This window comes from Chionomys nivalis, chromosome 18 (genome assembly GCF_950005125.1).
Source record: "Chionomys nivalis chromosome 18, mChiNiv1.1, whole genome shotgun sequence".
Classification (NCBI taxonomy): Eukaryota; Metazoa; Chordata; class Mammalia; order Rodentia; family Cricetidae; genus Chionomys; species Chionomys nivalis.
Window position 1 is genome coordinate 5,430,821 of NC_080103.1, and position 23,788 is coordinate 5,454,608.

Consider the following 23,788-nt stretch of genomic DNA (forward strand, 5'->3'; position numbering starts at 1 on the left):
CCTCACCGGGTAGAGGGGCGCTGTTGAGCCCAAATGAAGCTTTTAGAATATCATGAGCAAAAATTAGCTTGTCCTTTACATAAATTGCACCCCAGCTCTCAGATAACGACATGTATATGTATGAATAGTGCGTTACTAGCGAAGGCTGAGTGGCGATGAAGGGCGTGGCTGCGGCGGCGGTCCAGCCCTTGGGGTGGGCGGGATGCTGCGCTGCTGCTGAGAGCAAACCCCTCCCCCTGGCCCCGTCGTCGGGCGGGCGGGGAAGCTTTTCAAGGAAACGAAAGCGAACTCTGGGGAGCCATCTTGCGGCCCAGGTGGGGGCCAGGCCGGCGCTATGTCCCAGGGGCTCAGGGGACCCGCAGGTAAGCCCATGGAGTCTGCACCCCGGCGGTGCTGGGCTTGTGGAGTGTGAGTTGCGCGCGGGTCGTGTGCACCCTCATCCCGCAGATCTTGCTCTCTGGTGCTTTGTATTCAGTTAGTTGTTACAGCTTTGAACAATCGCAGGATGGAGGTGTGGGAGAAGGTGAACTGGGTCTGAGCCTGACCCTGAGAACCCAGGCCAAGGCAGACACCCCTTCCCTTTCTGCTAGGGCCTCTGATGCCTCGCTGATCCGCTGTAGCCCTGTTTGAGCGGCTTTTCTTGCCTTTGGGACCTTCTTCCTTGCTCACTTTCAGTTTCCTAGGAAATTTAAATTACCCTTCAAATAACCTGCAGGCTAAGTGGAATTCTGCTAGCGCTGAAGTGAGGAATGGTGTTCTTGTGCTGTGGTGTTTTGAACAGAGGAATCTGTTCAGAGGGCTCATGCTGTGTGGCACTGAGTGAGACATTCTGGAAGGCCGTGAGGACGGAAACTGATGCTTGGCACTGAAGGCTGGAAGTGGAGGAAAGGTGGAACGCAGAGGGGAAGGAGAAAACTTTGGAAGTGGAAATGTTCTTTATCTTGGTTGAGTGACAGTGGTTTCTTTTTTGAGAGTACTCCTCCTCCCTAGTGCTGGGATTGCAGGCATGGCCCACCCAGGTTTATCCCTCCAGTTTGTTTGGTATTATTATTATTATTATTATTATTATTATTATTATTATTATTATTTGGTTTTTCGAGACAGGGTTTCTCTGTAGCTTTGGTTCCTGTCCTGGAACTAGTTCTTGTAGACCAGGCTGGCCTCAAACTCACAGAGATCCGCCTGCCTCTGCCTCCCGAGTGCTGGGATTAAAGACATGCGCCACCACCGCCCGGCTCCCTCCAGTTTTAAAAAGCTGTTTGAGATGAACCATGGCCTCACACTTAGTAGACAAGCGCTCTACCACTGAGCTATAGTTTAAAAAGTGTGTGTGTGTGTGTGTGTACTTTTAAAACTTTTAATTTTTCAGGACATGGTGACAGGCGCCTTTAATCCCCTCACTTAAGAGGCAGAGGCAGGCAAGTAGATCTCTGTGAGTTCGAGACCAGCCTTGTCTACAGAATGAGACATTGTCTCAAGAAACCTACCCAAAAAGCCAACTTTTAATTTTGTAGATGTGCACGCACACATGTACTCCTGTCTGGAGGTGAAAGGACAGCCCCAGTGTTGGTCCTCACGGTCACCTTGTCTGAGACAGGGTCTCTTGTTTTCAGTGCTGGCCCTCAAGCTTCCAGGAATTTTTCTTCTTGATCCCCTATATGCTTAGGAGTCCTGAAATTACTGCTGCTCATACCACACATCAGGCTTTTTGTGAAACTCGGGCCCTTAGAATTGTGCAGCAAGTGCTTTTACCCACTAGGTCATTGCCCCAGCCTTTAATGTATTTTTAAAAGCCCTTTCTTAAAACACTGAGGACATCTGACTTGAAGAAAATGCATGTGTGTGTGTGTGTGTGTGTGTGCGCGCGCATGCATGCGCATGTATGCAAGTATATGTGAAATATATGCACACCATGGAACACATAGAATATGTATGTGTGTGTATATATGTATATGTGTGTGTATATATGTACATGTTTATATATAGTGACTAAAGACTACTCTGTCCCATTAAATGACTGTCTGCAGCTGTTTTCAATTGGGAATTGGTCTTTAGGGGACTTTTGGGGGTAAAAAGACAGAATAAATAATTCCTTTTGTAGTCCTACCTTCCCAAAGTAACTCAGTAAATTCATTACTGTTTCTTTTTATCTTTAATCGTACTAGTGTATGTGTGTGCACTTTTTTGGGTTTTCTCTTTCTTAATAGAAGAAAGTATAACAAATATGTACTCGTCCATTTACACTTTTAATATATACCCAAATTTTCTGTAGTCAGAATGCAAATGTAGCCAGTGTGGTAGCACATGCCTTTAATCCCAGCACTCGGGAGGCAGGGGAGTCAGATCTCTGTGAGTTCGAGGCCAACCTGGTCTACATAGTGAGTTCAGGACAGCCAGGGCTACACAGAAACCCTGTCTCTTTAAAAAGAGAGACAGAGAATATATCCAACATATATGTTTAAAAACTGTGACTAATGACCCATAGTGTGTGTATATTTCAATTTATTCAGCTGTTTTGTAACTAGGCACTCATATTTACTAGACTTTGTTTGAAAGTAGCCATTTAAATCAAGATTGTATTTAGGGACTGGAGAGATGTCTCAGAAGTTAAGGGCAATTGCTGCTGTTAGGTTGCAGCCATCTGTAACTCCAGTTCCGAGGACCTTTGTTCTTTTTGGGCACCCGGCACACATGTGGTGCACAGACATAAATGCAGGCAAAACACCCATACACATAAAATAAATAAATCTTAAAAAATATTTACCTAGAAACTGACGTTGACGTCTCTGAAGGAAAATGTCTTTCCCCCAAATTCACTCAAAGAGCCAATCAGAAATCTCCTACAGCCCCCGTTATTGAACTGTGTGATTGGGTTGCTCATTCTGCATCACGAGGTGCAGAAAGAGGAGCCAGAGGTGTTCTTGTTTGTTCAGACTTTAGTTCAGGAAATACTGCTCAGAGCTATCTACCCTCTTCAAGAAAATGGTTACAGTTTAGCAGAGACCCAAATTACATAATGGTGGCATTGGTAGGGTCACTAGGCAAAGACATCATGTGGAGGTCACTGATACAGGAGGTCAGGTACCACCGTAGTGATTAGAATGGTAAGATCCCCAGTTCTGATGGAGAGAATCAGAGGAACGCTGTGAATACATCAAACATCCCTCCCAAGTGTGCTAGCCAGGGAAAGGAAGCAGAGTCGTGCTCCCGTTCCACGACATACATGCTCCAGCAGGGTGTCCACGGGATGAATGCTGCCTCTGGGGTCGCTGGGGAAGGTGCGGAGACCAACACTGCTTGTTCCCATGTTCAGGTGAGCCCGGGTGCCATCTCAAGAGGGAAGGAAGATCACGTGCTGCTTTGGGGCAGCAACTCTCTGGCTTCCCTAAAACTAAATTCTGATCCTCCAGGCCCAGCTGGCTAACAGGCCAGCCTCTGAGGGCCCTTCATCACATGGAGATGGCCCCTGCTAGTTACTCCTCCTTCAGCTGGGAGAGGGACATGCACTTCAGTCTCACCCAGCCTTAAATCCTGCTTGGCAAGATCATCTCCAGGTCAAGGTTTGAGAGACTGTAAAGTGCTGTGTTGTGTGGTGGGGAGCCTGGCCCACATGGCTGCACTCCGAGCCCCATTTTCCTCCCCGCTCCAGGCTTGCGTTTCTTTCTTTCTAAAATACCATCTGCTTGTTTTTCAACTTTATAGTTATTTATGTATTCATTGAGATATATTGGTATAATATATTTATATATATTATATATTTATATATTATTTATTATATAGTCCAAATACTGTCCTGCATCTATGGTAATCTGAGGACAGTCACTTCTCTTCCACCGCTTGCTTCGATCTCCGAGATCAAACTCGGGTCACCAGGTCCCATGGCAAGCACCCTTCCCACTGAACTGTCTTTTTGGCTGTGTTTTCTAGTTTTAGAAGGGTCATTTGGAGTGAGTAGAAGGTTTTTCCATCACCTTAAACTCCTGTTACAAGGGGGAGAGTTAAGCTGCTGGAGGCCTCTCTGAGGCCTAAGAAGGCAGTGTGTGGCTTGTCCCCTTCTTCTCTGTGCTCCCTGGTGAGCTTACAAGCAGTAGCCAGTGTGGACTGGAGTCACCCTGTGAGGACATAGGCTCAGTCAGCTACCCTGCCTGTTAGGACTCGGGAACAGCTCTCCCAGGCAGAAACTGGAGGGATGACAGGTTCATGCATGACTCTAACTCAAGCTCTGGCCTCCATGTTGTCTTCTGCAGGGGTATTCCCTTATCCGACACGCCCCTGCTTGGACCCCAGCTATGAGCATAGCAGCTGGAGACACCTGCAGCCACGTGTGCCCGAGTCTTACCCCAGGAGCTTCCAGCTCCAACAGATAGAGTTTCTTAAAGGCCGGCTCCCAGAAGCACCCTTGATTGGACACCAGCCCCAGTCGCTGCCGCCATTCTTCCCAGGACACTGGCCACGGTTCCCAGGGCCACCTTCCCAAGGCAAGCAACTGGAAACCTGGGGTTTCCCCAGGAGAGTGACTCCTAGAAGTCAGGGCTTCCACATAAGACTGCCACTTCCTCCCGTACACAGCACAAGTCTGCCATGGAGAGCGGATGATAGACTTTGCTCGCACTTCCAGGAGCTGAGCATCAGTCAGAATCCAGAGCAGAAGATCCTAGGCCACCTGGAGGAGCTTGGAGAGGGGAGGGCCATCAGCGCTAAGGTACTAGCCAGAGAGCTCAGGGTCCCAAAGAAGGAGGTCAATCGTGTATTGTACTCCCTGGAGAGGAAGGGGAAGCTGCGTAAAGAAGTAGGAACTCCTCCTTTGTGGAGCCTTGCACCCCCACATCAGGCTTGGACTCAGCCCCCTAAAACTGTGAATCCAGACAGTTGTGGCCAGGAAGTCCCTCAAGAAGAACCTAGTTTGAACAGTGAAGACGGAGACCCTGCCTCTGACTTAGAAGGACCACTTGAGCTTCTTCACATGGCGGAGATCAAGGAAAAAATCTGTGACTACCTGTTCAATGTGCCAAACTCCTCTGCCCTGAACCTGGCTAAGAATGTTGGCCTGGCCAAGGCCCGGGATGTGAATGCAGTACTGATTGACTTGGAAAGGCAAGGCGATGTCCACAGGCAAGGGGCCATGCCTCCCACCTGGGACTTGACAGACAAGAAGCGGGAGAGGCTGCAGATCAAGAGAAGTACACACAGTGTCCCAGCTGCTGTCCCAGAGGCTACCAGAAGCACCTCATTCCCCACCTGCCATTCGCCCCCATCGGGTGCCTCCAGCAGCATGGCAACCCCCAAAAGAGTGGAGAATGGCCAGGAGCCTGTGACAAAGTATGAAAGTAGGTATGAGGCCAGACCAGGACCGGTGAGGCTGCGGCCACACGCTTATCACAGTGGCCCCTCTAGAGCAGGGTATGTTGACTCTGAAAACGGCCAGTGGGCCACAGATGACATCCCAGATAACTTGAATAGTATCCACACAGCACCAGGTGAGTTTCGAGCCATCATGGAGATGCCCTCCTTCTACAGCCCTGTCTTGCCACGGTGTTCACCATACAAGAAGCTGACTGAGTGCCAGCTGAAGAACCCTGTCAGCGGGCTGTTAGAGTATGCTCAGTTCACTAGTCAGACCTGTGATTTCAACCTGATAGAGCAGAGTGGACCGTCCCATGAACCTCGGTAAGAGACCACCCAGGATCGTGCCTAGTGTTGCAGGTGCTTCGGCTCCTGCATTGTCTCAGCTCACTTGTGAGTGGGTGGCCTTGGTGGCTCCTGTCTTTGCCTTCTCTCTTTTCCGCTTTTGGCTAAATCATCCTTGATTGGTCCTTTCTCTCAGTGCTGGTCAGGGAAAATAGACCTCAGGGTAGCCGGGATCCTGGCTGAGCAAAGAGAGATTGACTCTCTTGGCTGAAGTGACCTTCCTTAGAGATGACTGGCTCTTGGGCACCCAGCGTGACACAGACTGCTTCTGTCCCCATCACTGCCAGACTGAAGCTCCCAAGAGGAGTGTAGGAGCAGGTGGACCAGAGTAGGCCAGAATAACAGCTCTTGCTCAGCAGCAGCGGGTACACTTCCTACTCCAGCCTCAGCTGAGAGGGAAAGGGAAGGCGTGTCACACAGAAAACTACCTGCCAGTCTTATCGCAGGGGCACCTGTACTTTTGCACACTTCCCCTGCACTGGTAGTGGGGCTACACTCGCAGTCAGGCTCATGCTCAGGCAGCTGGCCAGGCTTCACACCCTTCCTAATGCTGCGAGCCTTAATACAATTCCTCGTGTTGTGGGGACCCCAACTATGAAATTACTTTGTTTTTACTCCATAACTGTACATTTGGTGCTGTTATGAATCATAGTGCAAATATCTGAGCTGCAGGCTATCTGATGTGTGACCCCTGGTTTCTAGGGGTGAGGGCTCCCCACAGTGACCTGTTTCCTCCTTAACTTCCTTCATGAATCCAAGTTACTGCTGCAGGAGAACTGTAAAGAAAGGGGTGTGCTTCCCAACTGACAGAGCCAGGGCCCATTCTGGGATGAGGGGCTAGCATGGTTTCTCTCAGCGCCCCCCAGAGAGTTAAGGGAAAGCGTGGGTTTTGCTGTTGGTCATTCTTTGGACTTCAGCTATGTAAGGAACTTGCATGCTGCCAGGTGTGTTGGCACATAGCCACGACCCCAGCTCTCAGGCTGAGTACCAGGTTGGCCCAGCTAATATATACTAAGACTCGGCCTCAAAGGGGAAAAATGAAAAGAAATGACATTATATTATATTTAAGGGTTTTGAAGACCTACTAAGTAAGAGATCTGACCTATGAATGAGTGGATCCGGCTTGACATTTAAAAGCTTGAGCAAAGGACCCCGAGGCTAAGACCAGAGGTCTAGGACCAAGTGTTTTGGTTTCCATCCCAGACCTGGGACAGACAGAGCTATAGCACTGCACAAGCAATCGAAGAAGGGCAGATTGCTACAGTGACCTGGGACACAACACCCACCTAAACAGCAGGCTTTCAGAGGTGGCTCCTTACCTGCCCCTCCAGCCTCCTGTTCCTCCTCTCGTAGCCAGCTCCCCTTCCTCCCTTCCCCCGGGGCAGGTTCTGCTGTGGTGTCTGGGAACTGGAGAAGGAGCTTTACACTACCTTTGTCGTCTTGTTGCACCTCCACGGAGGAGGCCGGTCCACAGTCGGCTAGGGTAAAGTTCTGGGCTTGTTAACAAGACTGTTCACCTATCTCTTGTGCACTTTATCCTTTTTCATGTTTAGAAGTGATAGTGGGCTGGGCAGTGGTGGCGCACACCTGTAATCCCGGCACTCAGGAGGCAGAGGCAGGAGGATGTGTAATTCAAGGCCAGCCTGGGCTATAGAGCAAAACCCTGTCTCTAAAACATGGTGGACCAGCAAGATGGCTCAGGAAGTGAAAATACTTGCCACCAAGCTTGACAGCTTGAACTCAGCCCTCTGAACCTGTGAAGTGAAAGGAGCTGATTCCCACATGTTGTCTCTGATCTGCACGCTCACACAAACTAAAGTAAAACACCACTGGGTGTGGTGGCCACGCCTCCATTCCTAATGCTCAGAAGTCAGAGGCAGGAGGACCTCTGAATTCGAGGCCAGTTTGGTCTATATAGAAAGCTTCAGGTCATCCAGGGCTGTGTAGAGATAGAGACCCTGAAAAGTACTCAGTATAACAGAACATTCCGGATAGAGATCTCTTCTGAATGAGCAGAGGGATGACCCAGCCTGGTGTTGACGTATCTAATCGCTTTCCACCAAGATTTAAATTCCAGGTTGTCATCAATGGCCGAGAGTTTCCTCCAGCTGAAGCCGGCAGCAAGAAAGTGGCCAAGCAGGATGCAGCAATGAAGGCCATGGCGATTCTGCTTCGGGAAGCCAAAGCTAAAGACAGTGGAAAACCAGAAGAATTATCCCCCTGTCCCATGGAGGAGGACTCAGAGAAGGTAGGTGTTCTTCCCTGGGGACAGTAACCCTTGGCTGTTGTGTGACAGACTCCAGAAGCTGTTCTGGAACAGTCTCCTGAAGCAGCACCTACCCTTCCTCGCGCCCCCTGTCTCCCCTTCCCTCTTAGCCTGCTCCCCTTCCACCATCCTGGTCTCGTGGTATTTGCAGAGTGTCAGGGGAAAGATTCAAATCAGGGTTCTCTGGAGGGACAGAACTTATATAACAAATAATTAAAGGAAGATTTCTTGGATAGGTACACAGTATGGTCAGAGTGGCCCAGTGAGGGCTGTCTTACAGCCGGGAGACCGAAAACTGGGAATTGATTAGTCCCTGAGGCTGGGTACTTTGGCAGTCCAAACCTGGCACTGAAGGCCTGAGCAGTTCTTCTTGGAGAGCTGCTCTGATGTCCATAAAAGCCAGTTCTAATGTCAGGAAAGGAGGCAGCGGCAGCAGCTTCAGCACGGATGAACTCACTGAGAGTGAAGGCAAAAACACCAAGCTGTCATTGCCCGTGTCCTTTTATCTGGGCATTTAGGGTGGTCTCCTCAGTCAGCTAAGTTATCCAAACAATTCCTCAGACATGCCCGCCCACAGGCCAGTCTGACCCAGATAGCACCTCAGGAGGCTCCTTTTCTTTGGTTTTAAGCTATGTTAGGTTGACAAAACCAACCATCACAGACCTTGAATCCACTCTCCTGCCTGTTTTAGGAGATAAGTCACCCTTTCCTGTGCCCACAGCAGCTCCTTTGGAAGCCACTCCTAACATTTAGGTGTCTAAAAGAACAACTTAGCTGGGTGCAGTGACTCTGTCATTGAAGCACTTGGCATACTGAGGCAGGAGGATTGCTTTGAGGTCAAGGCTAGCTTGGGCTATAGGAAGAGACTTTGTTTCAACAAAACCAGGAGTCGGGAGAGAAAGTCTCAACAGCCCACTGCCCTCTTCTCGGGTAATCTGGTGAGAGTTTTGTTTCTGTGTTTTGTCTTGTGTTTTCTTCTTTTCTCCAGGCAACAGAGTCCCAGACCTCCAGCTCCTCAGCAACACCCTTGCTCTCTGGGAAGAGCCCAGTGACCACACTGCTCGAGTGTATGCACAAGCTAGGGAACTCCTGTGAATTCCGTCTCCTGTCCAAAGAAGGCCCTGCCCATGACCCCAAGTATGTCCTCTATGTGCCGACTGTGGAGGTCTCCCCCAGTGTAGGAAAGGCACCTCCCCTGCAGCCTCGGAGATGAGACGTCCTCCCTCTTTATGGTCTCTCCTGCTACAGTCTGGAAAGGGCCTTCAGGGCCTGGCTGCTGCTATGAAGCAGAGAATCTGGGATTAGGAGTTCGAAGGGACCGAGGACTAGGTAGGGTCACAACGTAGGCAGCGTGGCGGTCACTGTTGGAGCAGAAAGATTGAGGACCTGGGCATGTCTTAGCAGCTCCCTGCGTGGGGGTTCTATGCACATACTTGTTCAAAGAAGGCTTCCTGGAGGGGTGAGGAGTGACACGTGCTTGTCTAGTAGCTAGCCAAGTCCAGAGACCCTGGGGCAGTGGGTGGGCGGGGCACACTAACTCGCCAAGGCCAAAATAAACTCTACCGAAGTGCTGTGTAAGCTACAAGTAGTGGAGGAAGGCAGCCTGACAAGGGTGAGCAGATGCCCTCAGCCCAGCATTTGTGTCCTTTGCCCCGTCTCCTCCAAGGTTCCAGTACTGTGTAGCAGTCGGAGCCCAGACTTTCCCCACTGTGAGTGCCCCCAGCAAGAAAGTAGCGAAGCAGATGGCCGCAGAGGAAGCCATGAAGGCTCTGCAGGAGGAAGCAGCCAATTCAGCTGATGACCAGGTGGGGTACAGTCCTACAGGTTACGGCGTGGGCAGATTCGGGGTGTCTCTGAGCCCCTCTGAGTTTTCTGACTTGTTGGTGGTTCCTCCCCGACTAATCTCCCTCAGTCTGGAGGTGCGAACACGGAATCACTCGATGAGTCTGCGGCACCCAACAAGATCAGGAGGATTGGTGAGCTCGTTAGGTACCTGAACACCAACCCCGTGGGTGGCCTGTTAGAGTATGCCCGCTCCCATGGCTTTGCCGCTGAGTTCAAGCTGATTGACCAGTCTGGACCTCCTCATGAACCCAAGTGAGTGTCTTAGTCCTGGCAGCAACCGTGTGTCAGCGGGTGAGGGTGGCTGTGGCACAATTAATAAAAACTGGGAGACAGAAATTGAGGTACAGCCTGAAGGTCAGAAAAGCAAAACAGCCAGCCACTAGCTCTTTTCTCTACCTCAGTCCAAAATGGCGATCCTGCCTTCAGGAACCTCAGAATGAGACTGTGTCTGAGAGCCGTCTTCTCCCATTTTATATTCCTCTCTAGTGCTGGGATTAGAGGCACACACCACTACTGCCAGAGTTTTCTATGGCAAACTAGTGTGGCTACTGGGATTAAAGGTGTATGTCACCACTGCCTGGTCTGTAAGGCTGATCAGTATGACTTTTTCACTCTCTGATCTTCAGGCAAGCTTTATTTATTAAAATACCAATGAAATATCACTGCAGGTGGCCTGTGAGCCAATGTAAGAATGATGCGCATTGATTGTGAATAGGGTCTGCACCACCTGATAAAGACAGTAGGCCAGCCATCTGGAGAGTTCCGTCACTGTTCCAGAGCGTGAGCCTTTAGTTTTATGGTCTAATTTTAGTTCCTTTTTTTTTTTTTTGGTTTTTCGAGACAGGGTTTCTCTGTGGTTTTGGAGCCTGTCCTGGAACTAGCTCTTGTAGGCCAGGCTGGTCTCGAACTCACAGAGATCCGCCTGCATCTGCCTCCCAAGTGCTGGGATTAAAGGCGTGTGCCACCACCGCCCGGCTAATTTTAGTTTCATACAAAAATTATTCAAATGGTTGAAAGATTATTCAATGAAAAGTTTCTCTCCTTTTCATCCCTTTTCGAGTCCCTTTCTGTAAAGATCTTTATTCTACGTGTGTAGATGTTTTGCCTACGTGTCTGTCTGTGTACTGTGTGTTCGCAGTGCCCCTGAAGGCTAGAAAGCGGCCATGCCATATTCCTGGGAACAGGAGTTAGAGATTTTAGCAAGCTGCCGTATGGGTGCTGAGAATCAAACACAGATCCTTGGAGGATACCGTCTCTCTAGCCACCCCCCATCCATTTTTTAATTTTAAAAAGTAAGATGAAAAATCTCATTAAAAAATAGCATGGGGCAGGGGCACTAGGGAGATGGATCAGAAGCTTGGAGACTAGCAGCTCTTGCAGAACATCCAGATTTGGTTCTTAGCACATAGGGCAGCTCATCACTCTCTGTAGCTCCGCTTCCAGGGGATTTGACTCGCATTTCTGACCTCCATGAACACTAGACATGTGGCACACTTCCATCCATGTGGGCAAACATTTTGTGTGTGTGTGTGTGTGTGTGTGTAGTTTTTTTTTTAATTTTAGTTTAGTTTTGGTTTTTTGAGACAACGGTTTCTCTGTAGCTTTGGAGTCTGTCCTGGAACTAGCTCTTGTAGCCCAGGCTGGCCTCAAACTCACAGTGATCCACCTGCCTCTGCCGCCCAAGTGCTGGGATTAAAGGCGTGCACCACCACCACCCAGCTTAGTTTTTTATTTTTTTAAAATTATCTTTGGACCAGCAAGATGACTCAGTGGGCAAGGGTACCCACCCTGATGACATGAGCTCTATCCCTGTGACCCATATTAGAATAGAGAGGACTGATTCACAGATTGTCTTTGGGCACTGCACATGCACCGTATGTGTGTGCCTCCCCCAACAAAAACAAACTGATTAAAGCTGACAGCTTGCTATTTTAAGCTTGTCTTTTTAGCAGTACTGCCATTGGTGTTTCTGTGTCCATCAGTGTTTGTGTCCATTGTGAACTGCCTCATTTGACACCCGTCTTCTTCAGAGTGTCACTCTTTAGTCTTTTAGAGTTTTTCAAACAATAAGAACATTAGCTCTTTAGATCCCTCAAACTAAAGGGGCCCAGAAGAGCCCCTGAGCACCCCCATTTTGGGGTACCTTTGTCCTGTGTGGAAGCCGGCAGGGAAAGAGGACATGGTCTCTTGCCCCCCCCTCCAGCCAGCCTCACTCTCTTGGTCACATGATAGTGGAGTGCCCATGCATTCCTCTCTCTCTCAACTCAGTCATCGCTTGGAACATGAGAATTTAGGAACTAAAATTGAAGCTAGGAGGATGCAGCAGACTTAGGGCAGTGACAGTATTGGGCTTGCCGTGTGGCTTATCCTGGGGAGGCGAATGCTAATTTACTAACCATTCTATTTCCAGCTCATAGGATCCTTCCTTTGTGTAAAGAATGCTGCACCCACTTTTCCCTCTCTTTCTGAGTGACCTTGACCAACTTGTTGGCTTTTAATGTCTAAATGCTGGAAAGTGCTGGCTGTGCCTCTCTAACCCAGACCTCTCAAAGCTCCAGACTCCTGTGTGCAGTTACACCCTTCCACTCCAGTCAGACACCTACAGGACATACCCTAAGCAGAGCTCCAAGACTTCCTGTCTCAGTAAACATTACCTACCTTGAAGCCAAGCCCTGTCTTCGCCAGGATTTCTAGTGCCCTGATAAGCACCATGAAAAAAAGCAGCTTAGGGAGGGAAGAGTTTATTGCCATTTCCAGTCCAGTAGTGGACTCATATTGAGGGAAGGCCGTGGCTTTCCCGGCCCGCTCTTACACAGCCTGCCGAGCGTGCGCTGCTCACAGCCTCACCACGTTCTTGTCCCTTAGTTGCGCTTTCCTGCTAACTTTTGTTTTCTCCTTTGAGCCTACTCTTCCAGACCTTTGCCTCAGATTTCCACCTAAATCGCCATTGGCACTCTGAACTGATAGCTTCTTCCCTCTTGAGAGAAGAGATACTCATGTCCAGGCCCTCCCCTTGAGTGCATGGGGACTGGTTGTTTCCTGTCTCCTCCTCTCTCTTGCAGCCTGTGTTAGCTTGTTGACCTCAGCCTGTAGACAACCCCTTATCCATCTTGAGAGATTGAGTCTTGACCTTCTTCCCTCCAGGCTCTACCCCATTTCTCTGCTGCTCTAGATGCTGGACATCTCCAAAAGACTGTTTGTAGTCACTGCTGTGTTTCACTCCCTCGGGGGCTGGGGAGAGCTCAGCAGCTAAGAATGTGGACTACTCCAGCAGAGGAGCCTCGTTCCTTTCCCAGCACCCAGCACCTGGCCCCAGCGTCCAGGGGACCCAACATCCTCCTCTGTTCCTCTCAGGCACTGCACAGATGCACATACACTAAGATCTCAGCGTACTCTGCTGAAAACCTAAGCACTAGCCAGATGTACTCACTGAGCTCTTGAGATGTGACCATCATGACCGAGGTCTGAATCCATCACGCAGTCTAAACTTCTAGTCACTTACAGATGGTAGCCTCATGTGGTGTGTAGCTTCCATATAAAAATGCACGGCTCTAAAGGATTCTAATTTCATAATTAACAAGCTTAAACACATTCTGTTTGCACACACACAAAAGTATGTAGACAAGGCTCATCCTTCCCAAAGACACAGTGGCCACAAAATCTTTCTGGTCTCCAGAGGCAGAGGCCGCCCTCACTTAGTTCTGAATTTGGCCCACTGGCTGGCAGAGACCCGCCAGCAGGGGCAAAGAAAGGAGGAGATGCATTCAGCGGCTTTGTAACCAAAGGACAGTGAGAAGCTCAGTGTGAATGGCAAAGCCTAGGCCGTGCCTCTTCTGCCCCAGTGCTAAGTTTGCATCAGGATCCTACAGAAAGCTAATAGGTTTCCAAGCTGCTGTGCTCTGACTTCCCTCTGGATTTGTGGGAGCCTGCCCCAGGAAAAATGGGGACCCCTCCCTACTTAAGAGCCCCTGGTCCGCCTCCTCCCTCCCTCCTCCACTCCCCCATAGCTGTCTCAGACCTGCTGGAAATGAACAAATAATGCCTTGTAAAAGCAAGGCAGACCTTGTCACATGCACCTTTCCCAGGTTGTCAGGAGGCACGAGGAAGCAAAATTGGGTCCTTTAAGATCAGACAGTTTTAAGAGTCAGCCAAATGGCATTGCACTTGGTTGGCTTCCAGAGGCCCTAGTCTTGGAGAGGGGAGTCAGAGAGTGCTGCACACCTAGCATGTGGGAAGACAGGTATCCTTCATTTCCACGTGAGAAGAAACCTTTTTATTTTGTGTGTGTGTGTCATTCCTCAATCACTATATATTTTCCTTCTTTTGTTTCTTTGTTTTTAAATCTGGACACAGGACCTGTCACTTGGCCTGGAGCTAGGATAGGCAGCTAGGCTGCAGCCCCTGGGAGCCACTTCCCTCTGTTGTCGGTGCTGCGCCACTCTGCCAAGCTTTTTTTTTTTTTTTTTTTTTTTTGAGGTGATGGTCCTTGGGGAGGGGGGCATAACTCTGGTTCTTGTACTTGTAAAGAAACCATTTCCAGTTCTCTCTCAGCTTCCCTTCTAATAAGGAACAGTTCAGAGCCTTCGCAGGTAACACCACAGTGTCTAGACAGACTTCAATAAGATTATATGAATGGTTTTTGTTGTTTTTGTTTTTCAAGACAGGGTTTCTCTGAAGCTTTGGAACTAGCTCTTGTAGACCAGGCTGGCCTCGAACTCAGAGATCTGCCTGCCTCTGCCTCCTGAGTGCTGGGATTAAAGGCATGTGCCACCACTGCCTGGTGATTGTATAAATTTTATAGTCACTTCCAGTTTATGGGAAGTGGCACCGTTTCCCCATTTATGGTAATGAAATGAAATTTACTTTTAAAATATGTTTATAGTTCTGATGATTCTGGTTAGTGGGAAATACTAAGAAATAGAACAACTGACGTCTGGATAACAAACAAACAAACCATGTAATCATGAATGACCAGAATCTGAGGAGTACCTCCAAGTGAGACCAAACGGTCCTATGTTTGCAAAAGTGGCCTCATTCTAAGCAAGCCTGCCTTCCCTGCACAGCCTGGGGGGGGGGGGCGGGGGGGGGTTGCTGCTTGTTTTCATTCTCATTCTCTTCCCAAAGGTTTGTTTACCAAGCGAAAGTCGGGGGCCGCTGGTTTCCAGCCGTGTGTGCACACAGCAAGAAACAAGGCAAGCAAGATGCAGCCGACGCAGCCCTCCGTGTCTTGATCGGGGAGAGCGAAAAGGCAGAGCAGTTGGGTTTCGCAGAGGTAACCCCAGTGACAGGGGCCAGTCTCAGAAGAACTATGCTTCTCCTTTCCCGGTCCCCAGACGCACATCCAAAGACAGTTAAGATATCTGCTTTTGGTGCTCTCTTTTCAGGGGTGGTGGGGTTCTGCTTGCTCCTGCCCAGAAGAAGTCGGCTCTTCACTTGGCCGTAATTACCCCTAGGCTTCAGTCTTGGTCTCAGTAGAGTGCATGCTAGGGTACTAGATGTGGGGCGGGAAAAGATGGCTCCCTTGCCAGCAGACACACAGGTTCTGACACTGCTCCTGTCCCCACAGCTTCCTCTCACTGGTAGCACCTTCCACGACCAGATGGCTATGCTCAGCCACCGCTGCTTCAATGCTCTCACCAACAGTTTCCAGCCCTCCCTGCTCGGCCGCAAGATCCTGGCTGCCATTATCATGAAGAGAAGCGCTGAGGACATGGGTGTTGTAGTCAGTTTAGGGACAGGTGAGTGACCGAGACACTGACCTCTCTGGAGTCGTTGTGGGCAAGTCGAAAGGTGTGGACCAAAGGAGTCCACGTAGGTAGAACATCTTCAGAGTTGTTGGCATGATGCCGAAGCATTTTGGAGCTGTTATGATTGCTTTAGTTAGCTACTTAGCAGTGAGCACTGCAAAGATAGCCCCAGGGCCTGTGGAGTCCGACTCTGGGATTATTTTAGCAGTGAGCACTGTCTGACTCTGGGATTATTTTAACAGTGAGCACTGTCTGACTCTGGGATTGTCTTAGCAGTGAGCACTGTCTGACTCTGGGATTGTCTTAGCAGTGAGCACTGCAGAGATAACCCCAGGGCCTGTGGAGTCCAACTCTGGCTCCAGCTCACCAGTTCTAGAGCTCAGATTTCTGTTCCTTTCAGCTGCATCTGCTCAGATTTGGAATGAGTTTGGGGTTTGACTAGGATTTGTTTTGTTTGGAGGCGTGGTGGCTCAGGCTAGCCTCAAATACCTCATCCTCCTACTTCAGCCTTTCAGGTGCTGAGGTTATAGGCATGCGCCACTGTGCATGGGTTCTTCTCTAAGTGAAGGAATAGAGTCCAAAACCTCTGCCATAGTCTTGGGCTTCCTCATCAGCACTCTGACTGCTCCAGTTTTGTTTTGATGCCCAGGGAATCGCTGTGTGAAAGGGGACTCGCTCAGCCTGAAGGGAGAGACGGTCAACGACTGCCATGCAGAGATCATCTCCCGGAGGGGCTTCATCAGGTGAGCAAGAGGGTCACAGCCTTCGCTGTTGTGGGGTGGGGCCCTCCTGGTTCCCAGTCTACTCACCTTGAAACCCCAGCAAATTGGTGACCTGACTGCATCTTCCCAAACAAAGTGACCCCTGCGTCCTCAGGCCTGAGGAATGAAGCAGCCTTCTCTCTCCATGTGAGAACCTGTGCTCAGGCTCTGCCCCTGCCGGCTTTCTTCTCGGGCTCTGTTGTAGTTGGTGAAGGGCAGAGTCAGGGAGAAGCAGCAGCTAGCCCTGTAAGGTCTTTTTTTATTTTTTATTTATTTATTTTTTTGTTTTTGTTTTTTCGAGACAGGGTTTCTCTGTGGCTTTGGAGCCTGTCCTGGAACTAGCTCTTGTAGACCAGGCTGGTCTCGAACTCACAGAGATCCGCCTGCCTCTGCCTCCCAAGTGCTGGGATTAAAGGCATGCGCCACCACCGCCCGGCCCCTGTAAGGTCTTGAGTCGGTGTATTCTGCCTGGAGTGAAATGCCAAGGTCTGCTGAGGAGAACTTCCCAGTCCCTCTTCTGCCTGAAAGGCAGAAAGCTGTGTCCCATGGAGGCCTTTCCTTACCTGGTTCAAACCCAGGGCAGAGTGTGGAGGTGTGTTCTGCTCTGCCCAGACTCGAGCTGCCTCCTAGCCAACTTTCTTTTGGTAGGTTTCTCTACAGTGAGCTTATGAAGTATAACCAACATACTGCCAAGAACAGCATATTTGAGCTTGCCAGGGGAGGAGAGAAGCTCCAGATAAAAAAGACGATTTCTTTTCATCTCTATATCAGGTTTGTACCCCTGGTTTGGATGTCCACATGTTCCTCTGTACCAATTCCTGACCTTGTACTGTAAGCCAGGTCCGCTCTGTGTCTGAGGTGCATACCCAGAGAGCAAAGTCGTTCCTGCCACCCAGTACCCATATAGGCTTAAGAAAACATTCTTGGCTTTGATGACAAGTGGTCTCAGGACCCGTGAGTTGGAGGGAGATTGCTGGGGGAGTCTTAACTAATGCCATTGTTGGCAGCACGGCGCCGTGTGGAGACGGAGCCCTCTTTGACAAATCCTGCAGCGACCGTGCTGTGGAAAGCGCAGACTCCCGCCATTACCCTGTCTTTGAAAATCCCAAGCAAGGCAAGCTTCGCACCAAGGTGGAGAACGGTGAGTGACAGGTGACCTCCCTTCTACTTCCACAGGCTCTGCGAGACTGCCAGTGGGCAGTGAGAGGGAGAGCAGGTTCTGTGCGGAAGCCTGAGGCCTGGGAGAGCTGGGCCCAGGCATCTCCAGGCTGCTTAGGAGCCGCTCTCCAACAATGGGGGTGTGCAGGACTGAAGAGGACTGACAGATGTCGCTAAGCTGGCATGTGTGTTGTCAGCATCCTCTCTTCTGTTACCCGGTGTCTCCTCACATCTCTCCTATCCCTTCACGCTTCAGTGTCATCCAGATGGTCCTCAGACGTTAGTCAGGTCCCTTCCTCTCCCTACAGCCCATGTTGTACTCCTAAGGAGTGAAGGTGTGTGTCCACGGAAACACATGAGCTTGCTCATCATGGCCTTAGTCACGATGGCTAGAGTGGATAAAACACAGGTAGCCACACCCACATATGTGGGATCTGTCCATCTGAGGGAATATTACCTGCCATAAGAAGGAAGAGCTGTTCTGAGAGCTGCCACAACGTGGGCCTTGGCAACATGAACATATGTCATGTGATTTCATGTCTGAAAGGGGCAGAGTAGACAGGTGCACAGACATAGAACATGAACTGGGAGTTGCCAGGCAAGGGACTTCCTAGTGTAAAAGACTTCTTTGTTTATTTGTAAGGTGACATAATGCTCAAAAACTGGTTGTAATGATGGAGCAAGCTTAAAAACACTTGTGTGTTTTAAATGGTGGATTGTGTGAAATGGCATATGAATTGTGGCTCCATACAGCTGTTCTGAAACAAAGCCAAACCTTCCAGGTGTGCAGCTACTCCCAACTTTGGAAGGCCAAAACTTTAGTATCAAACATTTGTACTTGGGTTAAAAAGCCCAGTTGGTAAAATGTCTGCTGTGCAGGTCACAAGGACTTGAATTCCAGTATCAGAGCCCAGCGTTGGCAGTGCACACCTGGAGCTGCTGGAGGCTCGGAGGCAGGAGAATTTACCAAATGAGTGAGCTTCGTGTTCAGAGACCCTGCCTCAAAGAAAGGTGGAGATCAAAAAAAGACAGCCAACATCAGCCTTTACATGTACACACTTGTATGTGTACTTGCATACACACAAAAATATACTAACAAGTACATGTACACACCCCTGCTACATATACACACTAAATGGTCACACTGAAACTAGGGCTATGTCTCAGGGTTTCTATTGCTGCAATGAAACACCATGACCAAAAAACAAGTTGGGGAGGAAAGGGTTTATATGGCTCACACTTCCATATCACTGTTCATCACTGAAGGAAGTTAGGGCAGGAAGCTGGAGACAGGAGCTGATGCAGAGGCCATGGAGGGTGCTGCTTACTGGCTTGCTTCTCATGCCTTACTCAGCATGATTTCTTATAGAACCCAGGACCTCCAGCCCAGGGATGGCACCACCCACAATAGGCTGGGCCCTCCCCCATTGATCACTGAGAAAATGCCTTAGAGCTGGATCTCATGGGGGCATTTCCTCAGCTGAGGCTCCTTCCTCTCTGATGTCTCTAGCTGTGTCAAGTTGACACGCAAAGCCAGCCAGTATAGGCTAGGAGTGGACTTGAGTGGACTTGGTTCCCACAGGACCCCACTCCTCCTCTCAGCCTGCTGCTGCAGATGCACTGGACCCCTTGCTGCCTCAGGGCCTTTGCTGTCTCTGTCTGCCACACGCCCTTGTGCTTAGCTTCCCTGACTCCTGTGCCCTCGCCATTTCTGTGCTGTCCCCGTCATAGCTCCTTCAAGTCTTCCGAGCACTGCGAGCTCCCAGAGTTTCTCATACGTGTCTGTTTGCCGGTCTTTCCCCTCTCCCTTTCTTCCCTTCCATCCCATAAACATAGCAAGAGGCAAAGTCTCGTTCTCCTAATCCTGTGGTTTCCAGTACCAAGCACATAGTAGGCACATAGTAGGTGCTATAAAATATAAGCAGCCAATGGCCCATACCTTGGGCGCACACATAGTGTGCCCAGGATATGGTTTGATCCAGTGGCCTTCATCAGTCCAGCTCAAGTCTCTCATGCAGGGGAAGGCACAATTCCTGTGGAGTCCAGTGACATTGTTCCCACGTGGGATGGCATCCGACTTGGGGAAAGACTCCGTACCATGTCCTGTAGTGACAAAATTCTACGCTGGAATGTGCTGGGCCTGCAAGGGGCACTGTTGACTCACTTCCTACAGCCTGTGTACCTGAAATCTGTAACACTAGGTAAGGGAGTTACTTTGGGAGCTGGAATCCTCCTGTCCTTGGACCAGATCCCAGTAAGCCATTTGTCCTGTGTTCCTATGGCTCCCTTCGCAAGCTAGCTGGGTTTTTCGCTTAAGAACAGGATCTAGAGCTGGAGAGATGGCTCGGAGGTTAAGAGCACTGGTTGCTCTTCCAGGAGTCCTGAGTTCAATTCCCAGCAACTACATGGTGACATACAACTATCTATAATGAGATCTGGTGCCCTCTTCTGGTGTGCAGACATACTTGCAGGCAGAACATTGTATACTTAATGAATAAATAAATCTTAAAAAAAAAAAAGAAGAACAGAATCTAAGTGCTCAGTCTACTGTGGTCTACTGTGGCAGGGAAGGTGGGCGTGGGCAGCAAGCAAATGGGGGAAAGACATGCCAGACCCCATGGGTCCTGGGGTGCAGCGGGGCCCCTCAGAGCCTCGCTGTCCTCCTCCCCATCCTCTCCCAGTCCTCTGCCTTTCCTCCAGCCTAGGTATTTTATGTCCTGTGTGTCTTGTGTGGAACAGTCAGGCATCTCACAGCAAAGAAGCTGCTTTTCCTCTCCCAGCTCCTTATGTGCCTCTGCCTCTCGGCAGCACTTGCTGCGGACCCAGGTGTAAACTTGCTTTTGTTTTCACCCAGGTTACCTTTTCAGCCAAGGGCATCTGACCCGTGCCATCTGCTGCCGTGTGACCAGAGATGGGAATGCGTTTGAGGACGGGCTCCGCTATCCCTTTATTGTCAACCACCCCAAGGTGCTCTAACCCCGTTCTGTTTGCTCTTGACACACACCTCCTTATACAAAGCGTTATGGATGGAGAAGCCTTTGCTGGGGTCCCAAGAGCAAGCTCTTGCTCCCTTTGGGTGTCTGGGCTTCAGCTCTCAGTCCGAAGTGCAATCTGAACCATGGTGAAGTTAGTGCAGCTCTCAAAGGGAATGACCAGGGCCTCACACTCCTTACCCAGCAGTCTTGCAGCCCTGCCCCCAAACCTTTGTTCTGAAAAGGTTTCCTTTCTCCCATCACTCCATGGGTTCCTAGGTCGGCCGAGTCAGCGTGTATGACTCCAAAAGGCAGTCTGGAAAGACCAAGGAGACAAGTGTCAACTGGTGCTTGGCCGACGGCTACGACCTGGAGATCCTGGACGGCACCAGAGGCACTGTGGATGGGTAAGGAGGCAAGAAGGCACGGGAGAGGCCCACCAGGCGTGCTGCCGCTCCCAAGGGCAGGCCCCTGCCTGCCGCTCGGGAGTTGAGGGCCATCCACCTTCTGCAGAATTCACACCTCAGCCCTCACCTCATCTGCTTCCAAATGACCCAATGCCTTTGCTTCCCCAGACCAGGGAAGGAGCTGTCTCGGGTGTCCAAGAAGAACATCTTCCTTCAGTTTAAGAAGCTGTGCTCCTTCCGTGCCCGAAGAGATCTACTGCAGCTCTCCTATGGTGAGGCCAAGAAAGCTGCCCGAGACTACGAGATAGCCAAGAACTACTTCAAGAAAAGCCTGCGGGACATGGGCTATGGGAATTGGATCAGCAAACCCCAGGAGGAAAAGAACTTTTATCTCTGTCCAGTGCCCAATGACTGACAGTGGGGCATGTTTCCCACAGGGTCAGAGGGAGTTTGTGGCATTCCTCATCACATTGGGCCAGAGTTTGGGGGCTTTTGTTTTTCTTAAACCCTACCCCCCTTATTTTAAATGGAGGAACCATGATAGATGGTACCAAGACCTTTGGTTCCCATTTATCCCACTCGCTTTGGGATTTTGAGGTGGGGTCTGGCCAAGCCTCCCCGCACCCTTTTCCCAAGCAAAAAGTCAGAGATTCAAAGCAGAGGGGCCTTGTTCCCCGTGTAGCATAGCCAGTCCCTGATCTCCGCGCCTGGTCCCTCCAGTTTAGTTTTGTGGAGTTGCATCTCCTTTTCATTTGCTTCACTGACCTCTTGTGGATTTGATTACATTCCCATCTTAAATCATGTCGGGGACTCATGATGGCACCTCTATAGACCTGCAGGGCCCTAGTCTTCCCTCCCAGAATTCCTTCCTGTGATGAGGTTTCTCCTTCCCACCCCAGAGGGGGAAGAGTTACATAAAGGATTGATACATGTTTACAAGAACAGGAGCTGAAAACTGATCAGGGGTTGTAGGGCAGTGGGAATGTGGTAGAATGGCTGGGCCAGGCAAGCCCTGCCCAACAACAGGTTGTGCTGGCCAGCCAGGGAACTTGCTTCCTGGGCACGGGAAAGTTGAGAACCAGATGTGGAACTGAGAAGGTGCCCAAGCTGAGTGGGTGCCCCAGTGGGGCCCACAGAGCCCTAGCCAGGGTGCAGCAGCATTCCTTGGAATGTAGCCACACTCCCGTCTGCCCTCCGTAAACCGTTCCCAGAGTCTGGCTCTGTCCACATGTGGTATCTGTGTGAAGAGCTGAGGACAAGTCACGGGTCATCTTTGTCTGGACCGAGAAGGGATGAATGCAAAGCGTCCTGGTGGCGAGGGCACTGGTCCACGGGGATTCTTCTCATAGCACTGTTATCAGCAGAAGTTGACAAAGCCTTGCGTAAAATGAATGTTTCTAGAAGGCCAGAGATACTGATTCTGGACTGCGTTATACGGACTTGAGAGACAAATATATTTTTCCATTAGTGAATGTACTTTCATTTTACCAGATGGCTTCAGAAGCTGATTCATGGGCGGGCACAGGGCACTGCGATCTCCTGACCTGCCCCGCCCCTTTGGGACTCTTGATATATATATATATATGTACCGCAGTGTTGAAGGTGACAGGGCACACTAGCCCCCCACTCTGGGGTGGGCTCCTCTGACTCCTCCTCCCCCTAACACTGAATTGTGGGTTTGTAAGAGCCTTAGCCTCTGTACAGCAGTGTTGAAGGTGACAGGGCACACTAGCTTCCTGCTCTGGGGTGGGCTCCTCTGACTCCTCCTCCCCCTAACATTGAATTGTGGGTGTGTAGGAACCTTAGCCTCTGTACAGAGTCTGGCTCTAGCACCAAGTCAGCCAGACAGCTAGACCCCACTCCATTCTGCCCCACAGGACCAAACCCATGCCTTTCCTCTGAATGGCGTGGCTCCGTCTGGGAATAGCTGGATCAGCGGTTTCCTGCACTCCTTGCTCACCCTCAGTGCTGGCTCCCCCACCCTCTGGCCCACTGCCAGCAGCAACCAGGTCATATTCGCACTTTGATTCTAATGGCTGCTGTCTCGACCTATGATCAGACCTGGCTAACAGAAGAACCTGTGTCTTAGCAATACACTGGGGATGTATTGTTTGCACAACACCAAATTATCCTACGGAACTGCTAGTGTCTGCAGTAGTGAGGGTCTGCCTGCAGATGTGTGTGTTGTCAGCTGGGGCATGTTACACCCGACACCTGCATCTGACTGAGGCAGGGCGGCCAGGGACTTTTCTCCATTGATTCCTTTGGCCCCTCTGGTCCTTCCTGGGTATTCATTCAAAGCAGCAGATCCGCTTCAGCAGCTTCTTCCTCAGCCAGGCACGCGGGCTCTCCAGTCCAGAGCCCCACCCTTACCCTCAGACCCTGCCTAGCAAACTGTGGTTCCCGGTTTCTGCAGCTGTTCCTGTGGGCCTGCTGAAGTGAACCACTGGCACACACTCTGCCTCTGGGCCCCAGGTCAGAGGAGCGGAGCTTCCACCACGTTTTCTTCACTTTTGTGTGTGACCTTCATTTTAAGAAATGGCCTTCCCTCCGCGCTGTTTCTTAATGATTTCCGTAGTTGACTTGTCTGAGCTGTGACTGTCTTGCATTCTTTGAATAATCACGTGTAAGAATTGTCAATGCCTGAAACTATTTCCTGTACTCAAATTGAAGGGGATTTTTGTTGGCCTTGGGGTTTTGGCAGTGACTCCAAGACAGAATGGAGAAGAGCCCAGGCATAGCCTTGGTGCTGTGACGGATGCAGTCCTTCTTGTGTCCCTTAGCAGACTGCAGTATGCATTCCCCAGAAATAAACCCGCCGAAGCAACACAACTCTTAGTTTCATGGCTTGGTTGCCTGGGGGAGGTGAGTTTGGGGACAGACCTGTGACACTAAAATCTCCGGCCACAGCCACAGCTGCTTTGCGGTCCCCACTTTTCTACAG

The 23,788-nt window shown here is 50.3% G+C and overlaps 1 protein-coding gene across 3 annotated transcripts; it reads left to right on the plus strand.

Annotated features, from left to right (window-relative positions):
* Positions 1 to 288: 288 nt before the first annotated feature.
* On the plus strand, positions 289 to 23,666 carry Adar (adenosine deaminase RNA specific). Of its 3 annotated transcripts, none has more exons than XM_057793035.1 (15): positions 289 to 362; positions 4,248 to 5,667; positions 7,753 to 7,936; positions 8,943 to 9,091; positions 9,621 to 9,759; positions 9,867 to 10,051; positions 14,924 to 15,149; positions 15,366 to 15,537; positions 16,196 to 16,289; positions 16,956 to 17,078; positions 17,315 to 17,448; positions 19,484 to 19,666; positions 20,320 to 20,432; positions 20,717 to 20,844; positions 21,013 to 23,666. In XM_057793035.1, exons 1-15 carry the CDS (start codon positions 335 to 337, stop codon positions 21,257 to 21,259), a joined length of 3,525 nt encoding a protein of 1,174 aa, XP_057649018.1. In that variant the 5' UTR covers positions 289 to 334; the 3' UTR covers positions 21,260 to 23,666. The 3 variants fall into 3 exon arrangements, with proteins under 3 accessions (XP_057649018.1, XP_057649019.1, XP_057649020.1); XM_057793036.1 differs by having other exon boundaries at positions 14,924 to 15,071; XM_057793037.1 differs by lacking the exon at positions 19,484 to 19,666.
* Positions 23,667 to 23,788: the final 122 nt, after the last annotated feature.

Bases quoted from the DNA above. Each gene is read 5' to 3' on its own strand.
- Adar (XM_057793035.1), top strand. From the start codon at position 335: ATGTCCCAGGGGCTCAGGGGACCCGCAG. The intron at 15,150-15,365 runs GTTAAGATATCT...CTGTCCCCACAG, and splicing joins CAGACGCACATCCAAAGACA to CTTCCTCTCACTGGTAGCAC. The intron at 20,845-21,012 runs GTAAGGAGGCAA...TTGCTTCCCCAG, and splicing joins ACCAGAGGCACTGTGGATGG to ACCAGGGAAGGAGCTGTCTC.